The following is a 13,278-nucleotide window of genomic DNA, read 5'->3' as shown; positions in this document are numbered from 1 at the left end:
CACACATATATATATATAGATGAGAATATAAGGCTGTCAGATATCTAAGCTTAGGTGTGGAACATTCACATATTGTTTTTTTAATCCATAAAAATCATGGGGGCCCATGCATTTATTCATTAAACAAGAAATAATAAAATATTAGTATGTGAGGGTTCCACACTTAAGCTTAGGTGTCGGACAGCCTTATATTCCCTTTTCCCATATATATATATATATATATATATATATATATAGGTCAATCAAATGAGAACACCTTTAAAATAATAACAATAACATGATAACACTCTTAAAATGATAACATGATAACACTAAAAGACTTCATTTTAATGCATCAAACATCTATAAACTAACATAATGTATAATTAATTATCATTATTTAATATAATTAATTATCATTATTTAAGTGTTTAACAAACATTGATCTGTCAAAATCGAAAAAATTATATTTTTGTGTATTATCTTAGATGCATATTCATCAAAATAGATCTAAATGAAAACGTGATTTATTTTATTTAGGTGATCAATCTGAAAAGGTGATAGGCTTGTGATAACAAATGCTATATGAATTCGGTGATCAATAAAATGAATGAGGTACGTGTCCTCTTTGTGAAAGAATTTTTTTTTTCTCTTTTTGGTAACTGGTAATGTCCTCCCATATATATATATATATATATATATCAACATTTTAGATACCTACATATGTAAGAAAGGAAGAGTGACCCAAAAGTAAACTATTCGAAACACCGTGGAAAATCTAGCAAACACAAACTGAGATAGAATCTGCATTTGCACGGCTAGTAGTAACTAAATACAAAATCAGCCATGCCTTCTAGAGTCTATACATTCACTTCTCTGGTGACATCAAAATTATCAGGTAAAACTCTAGTTGTCAGACACCAACACTGCTGCAATCTAACACCAACCACTTGCACCATGTTGATTTCGATAATCGTGAACATTGCTATTATTCCTTAATAGGACTTGCAGATGGGGCGGTAGTACAGGTCTGGGGGTGTTCAGAGCTCGAGGTCTAGCAGCTTGGACTGGTTGCGCGGGATGAACTATCATTTGATTAACAGCATCAAAATAAGCCTGACCTGACAAGCTTCCACGCATGATTCCAGCGGGTCGCATATGCATGTCCACTGGTGCATTGGCTAAAAAGTTGTTGACCTGTTGAGCTTGTCCTGGACATGGTACCACAGTACTATGAGTTACTGAGGTGCAATGAACAATTGAACAACAAAGTTCCAAAAACAACTTATAGGTGGCAATTCGATCCATAATGGTAATTGGGTCTGTTATTGGGTCAAAAAGGCTAGATTTTAGAAACTACCTGAAATGGAAAAGGGTCAAACAGGTTGAAAATCTATTGAAAATGCATAAACCTGCTAAATGTTTCCTTTGCAAAAGATAAATCGGTACTGTAACAATATAGTTTAGTAGAAAAAAGCATACATAGGAGTGGTGGTTGCAATACGTTCTAAAAGAGCTAGCAATGTGCGATCCATACAGAAAGTTACCACTTACCCAACCTGTTCAAGTTTCAACCTACCCATTTTCCCTTTTAGTTATGGTGAAGATGATTGAGAAAATTAAACAATCAGCAGACCCTACATAAATCTAGACGTGTGTTAACTTCATACCTCTGTGTGCTTCCCTAAATATCTGAGGCATAGATGATCCAGAAGTATGTAATGGAGTTGGAACGGGTGGTGCCCCGCTAGTCTGAATAGCTCGTTGAGCAGTGGCCATGGTATAGTGCAGAGCTTGTTGGTAGCTTCCTAGTCCGGTGGTGAATCCTTCAACTCCTTGGTGAACTTGAGGAGACAACTGAGTCGTGGACCACAACGAATGTGCTAACATTGGGTCAGATGGATGGTGTTGTTGAGAGTAGAATTGATTTGCCGGATGAGGTGAAGTCTGCAGAGAACCATTTGGGTCTTGAGGTAGAGCTGTAGGAGCGCCAAATTGCTGAATTAGTTGATGAATTGGAACCCCACTATGGACCCAGTTCTGCAAAGGGAAGAAGATGCTAAATGATAGATTAAAAAGAATAAGGCTGAGAATTTAAAAAAATAAGGGTAAATGGGTGGGAACCCTCTGGTCCCATGTACCGAATAGGTACCCTGAGTCACTACCGCATAGACTACAGTCCGATGACTCCCTAGAGAAATAGGTGGGAGGGAATCTGCTTAGCAAGGATTCGAACCCGCGCCTTTTAGCTGCCTAGAACTCTTTGTTAGGGGGAAGTACCACTGGGGTTTCATTGAATTTAAAAATTCAATGAAAATGAACAATTCGTGTTGAAGAGGATATTAGTACAAAGAATGAGGAAACAATGACCAATCAGAAGTACGTCGCCGTCAGGACCCAGGAACAATATAATGAGGTGGAACTTTCAAACCATTTAGTTACAAATGGGTTTATTTGGGTTATGTTTTATCTTAAGCAAATAAAACAAGTATATAATAAAAGAATAGCTTATAACAAAAAGGGTTAAATGGCCAAAGGTTTACCCAACGTGTTTTTTCAATGCATAAAAGACAATACACCCCAAACCATCACAACGAAAAATCAGTTACTACTGAATAACATATGTATGTACATTACTCATAGGGGACAAAGTGTTTCAGGTCAACTGAGCCCGGCATATTATGACGCATTACCCAACCTTACTATTTTACCACTTAACAAAAAGTATAAAGTATGGAGATGAGTTATGGATCTTTTGTACCTGTGAACTCATGTTCTGGGACAGTGCAGCTGACATGATATGCCTAATTTGACGTTGATCCATTTGAGGTCCAGAATATTGTTGCTGTGTATCGCCACCAACTATTACTGGGGGGGCCTGAACTGGAGTTGAAATTCTTGTTCCCTCCATGCCGGGTGTCAGGGACCTCAGATATCCATTACTCAAATTGTTTGAGTTATGTTGTTGTGAATGCATACCATCGGAGGTAAAAGTTTGACTTTGACTTCGACTTTGCAAAATAGCATTCATGACAGTATGTCTTATAGGTGCCATCACAGTGACGTTTGATCTGGTATTAGATGATCCAATGGCATATGTAGGTAACTGCGTATTATTGGGAGCATAAAGTTGACTTAAATCATGTGAAATAGCATTTGCAGGTGCCCCCATAGTGACATTTGATATGCTATTACATGCCCCATTTGCAGGTGACGGTAACTCAGTTCTCCATGACTGCGTCTCTATATGAGATGCAATACTGCTACGGACATTGTTCATGTTCACATCTTGTAAATGAGTAACAGAAGGTTTTCTATCGATTTCTTGTGGGCAATTACTGGAATCCATATCATTATCTGTTCCTGTAAGATCCAAAATATCTCCACCCACATCTAGGGAGATATTAGATTCTTGGTGTGAAGGTGGTTTATCTTGCAATTTATGCGTATAATCACCACCCTCGTTAACAGTTTCCCACGAGCCTTCAGCAGAGATTTTCACATGAGACACATCCACGCCTACTTCTTTCAGAACCTATGGGCCACAGTGGGTTACAAGGGGCTTAAGACAATCAAATGAATGCATTCACAAAATTCATTAATTAGAGTGGCATTTCGACCCATTTACTTATAAACAGGTTGATTTGCTCTGTTATTTTATTTCTAACGGGTAAAAATTGTCTTTAAAACAAAAAATAGTAGGTAACAAGAAAACAGGTGAAAAGTCGTCCAAAGTGTACCTTAACACATAGAATATAATAGATTTCTTCATTCGAGAAATTAGATCATTATGGTAATAAATTATGTTGTCTAATTATATCTAGACATGTTATTTAAAATATTATTCATAACAGAGTGGGAAAGAAAGTGTTTCGAGCCCAACCCAACCTGTACAAAAACTTGCAAGCTTTTGACCTGTTACCCAGCCCATCCATTTTGCCATCTACTTCTAGGTTACTTGCCTTAACCATGCCCTGGTCAATTCGGATGTCCGTGAAGCAAACAGATTGACTACAATGAGGACAACGCCATGATGGTCTTCTCGAGTTTATGTCCACATAGTTGTCAAAGTCAAAGCACTGTCAAGTAATATAAAATTTATAATATTAAACATATGTAAACGGGCAACCACTTATATCCAGATGGAATGTAAACGATGGGAATATCCATCATAGTTAAGTGTCGAATTAATTTTATGAATGGTTGTATGTGACTATGTGTTAATAAAATAAATGAGGTATCGCCCTCTTTTGCACACACAAAAAAATAAAATCACATAGATCGAGCGGCAATACATTATGAAGACTCACCTGAAGATGATTACATAAATGCCCTTTGACAGGTGTCTTGATGCGTTTAAAACTATATAAAATAGACATGGATTCAAAGACAGAATTAAGACCAAAAAAAATATTATTAGTTCTACTGAAAAAAAATCCCATTGAACTGTATTCTAGAAATTAATGGTGCATACCTTATGGGGCAATTTAGCGATACTCTAGACAACCCTTCGATTACATCATTGTCTACATCAGGAAAACAATTATAAAACGTATTGCTAATTGCTAAGGACATCAAATGAGTATATGATAAAACTATTTAGCATATGCTATTTCATCATACACATAAAATGCTAGTAAACCTGTATCAGATGCAGCAGCAACTGGTCGCACATAATCTGGAAGGGTAGGACAGCTTGGAGTTGAGACAATACTCATGAAGGCAATTACTATAATATATTTACCTAACATAGATTAATGGACAAGTTAATACAGAGGTTTGCAGCATGTAAAATTAATTGGGAACAGAAGGCATGTGTTAGATAGATACCACTAAAATGGCCCACCACTTGAAGAAGATTGGTTCCATGCTTAACCATATGTTTTACAAATGTTGGTATCTGTGGTCCGGGATCCTGATAGGAAGATATAAGCATATAGGAATACAATTCAGTATAAACAAAACCAAAATGGGTGGCAAGGACTTGCAAACATATATAGCAAGCAGTAGTAACAATTTCAACCCACTAGTGATTCAGATTTGCATTTCATTTCTAATAGGTCAAAAAGATTGAAAATCACCCGAAGCGACTATTTAAGAAAAGAACCTCCTAAATCACTAAAAAGTAAATCGTTATTAAAACAAATAACTCCCTCAACTCAACCCAATTGCAACCCGTACACAAATTACCATATTAACCCTTATGAGAAGGGCTATACAAACCTTGTAAAGACAAGTCCTCTTGTCCACTGCTCTTCCATTCACCAAAAAGCTAGAAATTGAAAAGAAACAATGGATCAAGCCACTTTATATGCATATGTGCATTGTAAGCATAATGTACAAGGATTCAAGAAAATATATACTTGACTTGTTGTGGACTAACAATGCATGATGATGTCTCGGTATTATCTGTTTGAGCAACAAACAAATACTGCAGTGAAGTTAAAGGAGAGAACTAACAATTCTAAGTGCAACTGTAAATAAATAAAAGATCATGGTCACTGTGTGCTTCTGCAGTAAAATACCAGTACCTGGTATTTTGTATATTTATTAACTAAATGAATCAACTTACAAGAGAATAATGACAAGAAACTCTTACTATTGCATCGTCTTTCGCATTTTTTGGAATATGGAAATCTTTCAGAATTGCACCATAACCCGGCTACATTACAAGCAAAACAAGATTTAGTGTATGGATCTCTAAGATAAAGATTTGTTTACTGAAAAAAGAGCACCAATACAAAATTTAGTTTATGGATCTCTAAGATAAAGATTAGTTTACTGAAGAAAGAGCATCATTACCATGGCCTCAACGAAAGCAAGTATTTCACCCATCTTCATTCCTGGATAGAACCTGACGGAAAACGATAAAAACTCAAAATTTATCAAACAAAAACATGCGCACGATACTTAAAGTAAAAAAGAAAACCACCAAGCAAGACATCATAAAAACCTTGACATAACTGCTGATATGCTGTGATGAAATGTGCTCTCCTCAGTGTTCATATCACCAATACTGCAGAAACTGCTGGCTATCTACAATCACAATAGCGCACTCTTTATACGAGTCCGTGAAACAAAAAAGATGTTAACATCATGAACATAACCATTTACGAACCTCGTTCCAAAGATTATGAAGTTCATTGCTATCCTTCTCATCAAACCATCCATTTTTAGAAGCACCCTTAATCAAGAAGTAGCAAGATGTATAACTCAGGGAATTAAAAAAATAAGCACGACATCAATGAAGTTACAAACATATATCAGAAACTGCAAGCTTTAGCAAGCTTTATGATACTGAATGATAAGAATCGCATTAATGCCTTCCATTGACATGGCTGTTGTGCAGATCTTTTACAACACATGGTAAAAGAAGTTGAGATATAAGAGTACCTTTATGGAGATCATCAGCACCATGGCAGCTGCAAGAACTGGGGCGCCATTTTTCCATTGACAGACCTAATTACATAATCGTGTGAATAATCGATATTACGTGTCTCATGGCTGACTTAAGATAAATATTCCCGAAATATGCTCTTTTTACTCTAGATTTGAAGAGGGATATAGAATGTTTGAAAGATCCTTACCTGCTTCAACAAATTTGGTAAATCTGAAGCTCTATCCGCAATTTCATTGTTAGCAACAGCATAGTCAATATTTCTGTAAAAGTTAATTATATATTCGATTAATATATAAGATTTTGATTCATAGATGGTGCTTATCCCAAATTTGTGACTAGAATAATATGATGTGACAACATAGAGCAACAAAGGATTGGAGATGACTTGATACTGTAAATTATTAATGTTGATAGTAAACAAGTGGCAAAATCCATTTAATGAATCTGAAATTACTAAAACTCAATATAGTAGCTTTGTTTATGGGATTTGAGGTACATCAAGTACTGCTATACCAAAGTCTTCGTTTCTATAAAATTAGGAAGCCCATCAATATATATCATATAGAGTTATACACATATCACAAGTCCTCGCACTGGATGATTGGGAAAAAGCAAAAAAGGTGACCAGGAAGACCCTAGCAAAAAAAATTGTAATCGATACCTATCACCCAGCCAGTTTCAGGTATCCAAAGTTCACATACGTGCAACAATTATTGAAAATTCATTACAGCATGTGACATATGCATATTACATATAAAGGTAGGATGTCAATGTAATATTCAGATGATATAAGTGAAAGATATTACAGTCAAGTCACAAACAGATGTTTCATGTTCTGAAGTCAGACACTAAATACTTCTACCCTATGATAGATTCTCCAACTTCATTTTTCAGATAGCTAATTTTCAATTCCAGAGACGAAACAGGAGCAACATTACTCCCGAATCCTGGAAATCACACCAAACTTTTACCACCGGATATGCATACCAACATTAAACTCTTACCCTACGGTCTCATCATTCTAGGGATACAATGCAAGAAGCCAAATACAATAACCAAAGAAAACATGTTGCCTCTTACAAACAGTTCAACGTTCACAGTAACTTATCGAAGTGTGTGTGTGCTCGCATGTGTGAAATCAAGTCACAAATAAACTATCATACAGCCAAATATTAGGGTCTAAATGCAAAGCAACAATTTTCATTTTTCCACCATAACCTTAGCTAACAGTACATAATGTTTTGCGATGCATGTGTATTAAACCTTATTATTATATTGTTTATTATGGAGACTTATAATAAGAATTATGATCCTGATATCATCATTTATACATACCATAGTGGGGGATGGTAATCTAAGGCTGTCGGGTACCTAATCTTAGGTGTGGAACATAGTGGGGGATGGTAATCTAAGGCTGTCGGGTACCTAATCTTAGGTGTGGAACACTCACATACTATTTTTTGGGAAATGATTAATCCTCCTAACCAAATAGCCTAATAATCCTCCTAACTATGAGAAGATGACATGTGGAAAAATCAGGGGGCAAGATTAGGAAAGAGAATTAGTGGATACCACATGTCACCTTCTTAATGTTTTAGAAGGATTATTAGGCTATTTGATTAGGAGGATTTATCATTTTCCCTAATTTTTTAATCCATAAAATTCATGGGGGGCAAGCATTTATTCATTAAACAAAGAAATACTAAAAAATTATGTGTGAGGAAAACCACACCTAAGCTAAGATGTCGGACAACCTTAAATTCACTTTTCCCATAGTATATTATATATATAAAGCAAAACCTTCGCCCTCATTTTAACCACGTCACTTGTTTCCCAATCCAACCAAAAAGTGGCATTACGGCATTACGTCTGTTTCTCAACCCAATAAAAAGTGACACATCACCCCCTTCTACACCACCATCACCAATGCATAGAATGGGCACTACTTTATCATTATATAAAGCATTTACCCACCACGCGAAAGAGCTACAATAATAATGAGTCATGTTTCCCACACAAAAAGAACATAACACTCGCTTGCTCCGAATCTCTTACACCACCGCCGCCCAAATGAAATCACTAAAAACATCAAACAAAACTATTAAGAACCCCCCTTTAACATTAGTATTGCACATTACCGCTACATTCCTAATATATTAAGTCTAATAATATATTAATTTAACACTAATCCTTATAATATAATATATTTTCCAATATATTATGTCAAATCAAGGCACAAATAAACTATCCCCAGCCAACATATATTACTAAGACATCCACATTGGGAAAAAAAATCTTTTAAAAGCTTTTTATTTTTTTGCAACTTAATTAATTTACTAACTTCAAGCTATTAAAAACCATGAACGAGTACCAAAAAATATTTATACCATGTGCATATTTCTCTTGGAAGCGGTAAATTTTTTAAAAAATCAAAAATAAAAAAATAAAAAATAAAAAGTCGTGTTTACTTAATAAGGTTCGAACGTAAAACCTCTTGCGGTGGTTTACTCTATTATTGTATTTACAAAAAATAAAAAACAAAAATATAATGATATTCACAAATATAGATATAACAAAAAAATATGTATACGTAAAATAAAACATAAAAAGAAAATGTGAAGAAAACCTAGCAAGAGAAATGCAGAGACTGCAGAACTCATTATTAATTTGTAAGTCGCCACGAATGAGAGAAAGCAACCGGTCAACGAAGAACGAAATGCGCTGACCGTTGACGTGCGACGGAGATGAACGAGTCTCACCGCCGGTTAGTATTTCCGGCGGCCGGTTTATCACCACCTCTCCTGCCATACTCATACTAAAAAAGTTGATAAAAAAAAGTGGGACTTCCTTTCAGAGCTAATTAAGCGGTTTTCGTGCTGAAAATGAAATACATATAGTATGACTTTGATTTGACGCGGTCTAAGAAAAGGGCAGAAATGTAATTATACCAAAGTTATGGCGGTGGGGGGTTTTGTATAATACTTGCAAAATGTGTACTGTGTAAAGGGATAATGATGTACGTATACTTTTTGTTGGAAATATAATACTCGTATAATGTGATTATTATTATTGTTGGAATCAAAACAAAGATTTTTATGGGAATCATACATACAGAGTTATTAATGGAAATGGTGCTTTGATGTTGATGTCTTTGTTTTGAATTCAAAAGTGAAATTCGATTACCGCTAAAATAATGGGGTGAATCAATCTCGTCTACAATCACATCATGATGAATATTTTGTTATTAAAACCGTGAGGGAGTAGCCCGTTCTATCTTTTTTTTTTCGTACATAACGTCACAGAACGTCCTCTCTTAGTCTCGGAGGGCGTTTCGCCTCCTTAAAAAGTGAGCCCCGTCTCATTTTGAACGTGAGCCTCCAGCGTTCGTTTCTTGTCATTTTGCCTGCGCATCCACTATTTGTGTGCCCAGCTTACACTATTCCTCGTAGAAGGTAAAAGCAAGCTTTAAAGTTCTTTTTTTTTTTAATAAACCAAATATATATATATATATATATATATGAGAATTTTTCCTCTCGAGCTAACGACCCTGCAACGCTGCCTGGCGGTGAGACCCTAGAAACCTTGATTGGTTGAATATGTTTTTGTAGGGATTCGAACCTAGGTAGTGTTCTCATCATGTCGCTTTTTAGGGGGGCAGGTGGCCCATAGAGGAATTTTTCCTCTCGAGCTAGCGACCCTGCAACGTTGTCTGGCGGTGAGACCCTAGAAACCTTGGTTGGTTGAATATGCTTTTGCAGGGATTCGAACCTAGGTAGTGTTCCCATCAAGTCGCTTTTTAGGGGGGCATGTGACCACTGAGCTATAACCCAGATAGTTCCAAATATATATATATATATATATATATATATATATATAATAAAAGTAATACCCCTAGAGGCATTCCTCTACCCCAAGGGAACGGGGGAATGCCCCTTGTGATGAGTAATGTACACTTGTCAAGCAAGGAGTGGAGGAGGGGCATTCCCTTAACTCTCCACTTCTCTTAATCTAAGATGTATCTTTACTATTTTATTTTATAGATAAAAAATGTAACTTTTAAATTTCTTAAGAATTTTTAACATTTGACAAAAAATTTAAACACGGAGTGAATATATCTATACTATATTATAATCTATACTATATTATAAGGGGAATGATTAATCCTCCTAATTGATTAGCCAAAAAATTCTCTTAATTAATTGGATGATGACATGTAGAAATTCAAGGGGGGGATTAAGAAAAAGAGTAAGTGGAATCCACTTGTCACATTCTTAAAGATTTAGGAGGATTTTTAGGCCAATGTTTAGGAGGATTCATCATTTTCCATATTATAAAGTAAATAAGATTTCAACTTTCAATTTTGACAATATACACATGATAATACATGATGTACCATACATCAATGTCCCACAACTTTCATTTTCATCTCTCCTCAAATCAACCACTCATTTTTTTTCCTCTCATTCATAAAATTTTTTATTTCTCTAATTCATTCAAAATCTTTTATCTCAAAAACCGTACATCGATAAATTATATAAATTATACGGGTGTTCTTAAAATTTCATGCTCTTTCATTAGAAATGTCATTCGATATACTTTCGACGAATTTTAAAATCCGGGGGCGGAGCCCGTACGGCTAAGGCATTTGACTATCACACCTATCACTTCCTATGACATATCACACTCTATAACCTATCACCTCAAACATCTCACCGCTGCAACGCGCGAATACTTTCTCTTATATGAAATCAATGTATAAGAAAACTCAATGGATAAAAAAGAAAAACTTAAAAAGGTACAAAAAAAAAAATTGACTAACTAAATGTTATGTCATTGATTTTTCACCTCCAACTAGTTTTGAACCACCATTAATCTCCACATTCAAATACATATACCAAAATAACAAATTATAAAAGTTTCAATGTTTACTTTTGGTCAAAGGATGTATATTTGTGGTAGTGGTAGATACAAAGATTAAATATGACATTTATTTATTTGATTTGATGTGTTACTACTTTTGGTAAAATGATGTATGATACTAGTAGTAGCAAATAAAAAGATTAAATATAACATTTATTTATTTGATTTGACAATGTATTAGTAGTGGTGAACACAAAGATTAAAATCCCATAATTGATTCATATGAGACCGGGATCGACACTTACTGTTGACCAATTTCAGGATCGATACCATTAATATTGGGATTGGTAATAGTGTTATGCACATCCCTACCTTGAACCATAATCCATCTAAAACGCATTTTAAATGACTTTTTGACTTTAGTGGTAATGTGATGCTATTTCGACATTATTATTTTTTTCGTTTCGATTTGTCTTTGGGGCGTATGTCATCCAAAATGATTGAAACATCACTTCAATTATTTTTGTTAGATTGCTTTCGTTATTCGGTTTATAATATATGAAAGATAAAATGGAATAATTCATTATAGTTAAATGAAAAATACTTGCGTGTTTACATATTTATAATGAAACTAGGTTTATTACCCGCGCGATGCGCGTAACTGTTTAAGATCTCCACACACCGTTTAAATTATGGTGAAAGAAATTTTAAAAAATTAATCTAAATATAAACATAATGTCGTTAAAAAAAATTGCAACAAATTAATCTAGATATAAACATTAATGATCGTTGAAAAGTATTTCGTGTTAAATTATATATTATTCCTTGGCCCTTTTGTAGTTATTAATACAACCATTTTATTTAGTGGAGAATTATATACTTAGTATGAAATATCTGGTAGGATGTCATATGAGTATTAGACTAATATATGAAGGTTTTAGTTTGGTTATTTTTGTGAACATATATCAAGTCACATTTTAAACATTACCTCTATAGGAGTTATTCATTTTGAGAAATATTTTTATAAAAAACGTGAAAACAAATTTTTTACGACAAATTTCATTCAGTTATTAAAATTATAAAATTTCACCTAATTCATCTCACAAATCGTACATCGTTAGACAAAAACAAAATATGGGTATGTTAAAATTTCGTCATATTCAAAAGAGATGGAACTTGATATACATAAATATAAGATAATTATTGGCAAAGATAAATATGGAGATGACACATAAAATTTAGTGACAAATATGATTTATTTAATTCTTTTCTTAATCTTATCATTTAATTTAAATAAATATCATAAACATATACTTAAAAAGATTTACTATAACGATTTTTTAGAAACATGTTTTATTATCTCATGAATTTTAAATATTTGAATACATTAATTGGTCATGAATATTTTTATGTCGTATAAATAGATGTAAAATGTTTACTTGGAATAGCAAATCATTAACTATCACTTGGGAAATCTCTTAGCAAGAGCTAGATGCCGTTTTTATAAAAAATATAGTACAAAATCTATATAAGGGGGGAAAATATATTTACCAAAAAAATATTTAACATTTAATAAAATCCTACTTTTTTTATTTTACTTCATAATTTTTCCTATATATATATTTAGAAATTTATAGTTAAAATATTATAAAGAATATATGAGAATGCCATGTATGATTTAATCCTATGTGGCAATGTTATAAGCTAGCTTTAAATTGAAGATGCTCTATAATCGTTCGGATTCCTACTATTTTAATAATTATATAGATAAAAAACTATTATTCTCATTTTAAGGGAATCTTATTTTTATTTTATTTAATATTACGAGAATATATTTACTAATAACTTTATAACTTCTACACAACCCCAATATCATTTTATAATAACTAGCTATTAACTCCTTTATTAGGTGGTTTGTTTTTTTCCCCACTATCTTCATTCCGTGTGAATTATAGAATCAAACACAACACAGAATGGTAAAAACTCATTCAATTACAATGTCCAATACATAATCATGGTTATTTTATTTTATTACTATT

At 33.8% G+C, this 13,278-nt stretch overlaps 1 protein-coding gene across 1 annotated transcript; it reads right to left on the bottom strand.

The window, feature by feature from the left end:
* Positions 1–658: 658 nt before the first annotated feature.
* LOC122601792 (E4 SUMO-protein ligase PIAL2-like) lies at positions 659–9,187 on the bottom strand. Its single transcript, XM_043774528.1, has 17 exons — positions 9,006–9,187; positions 6,567–6,639; positions 6,373–6,438; positions 6,098–6,163; positions 5,933–6,015; positions 5,782–5,833; positions 5,579–5,641; positions 5,343–5,410; positions 5,203–5,251; positions 4,810–4,894; positions 4,622–4,723; positions 4,454–4,505; positions 4,290–4,341; positions 3,942–4,058; positions 2,741–3,514; positions 1,650–2,019; positions 659–1,190 (listed from the first exon to the last, which is right to left on the bottom strand). Exons 1-17 carry the CDS (start codon positions 9,185–9,187, stop codon positions 916–918), a joined length of 2,529 nt encoding a protein of 842 aa, XP_043630463.1. The 3' UTR covers positions 659–915.
* Between the last annotated feature and the right edge of the window lie 4,091 nt (positions 9,188–13,278).

The sequence above is a fragment of the Erigeron canadensis genome, chromosome 5, assembly GCF_010389155.1.
Source record: "Erigeron canadensis isolate Cc75 chromosome 5, C_canadensis_v1, whole genome shotgun sequence".
Lineage (NCBI taxonomy): Eukaryota > Viridiplantae > Streptophyta > Magnoliopsida > Asterales > Asteraceae > Erigeron > Erigeron canadensis.
The sequence above is the reverse complement of the archived record's forward strand: the minus strand, read 5'-3'. Positions and strand labels throughout refer to the sequence as shown.

What these genes read in the sequence shown, in the direction of transcription:
- LOC122601792 (XM_043774528.1), bottom strand. Translation starts at nt 9,187, where the DNA reads ATGGCAGGAGAGGTGGTGATAAACCGGCCGCCGGAAATACTAACCGGC. An exon ending in TGCTGCTGCATCTGATACAG is followed by an intron (nt 4,506 to 4,621) that starts GTTTACTAGCAT and finishes TTCCTGATGTAG; the next exon opens with ACAATGATGTAATCGAAGGG. An exon ending in TTGACCAGGGCATGGTTAAG is followed by an intron (nt 3,515 to 3,941) that starts GCAAGTAACCTA and finishes TGTGGCCCATAG; the next exon opens with GTTCTGAAAGAAGTAGGCGT.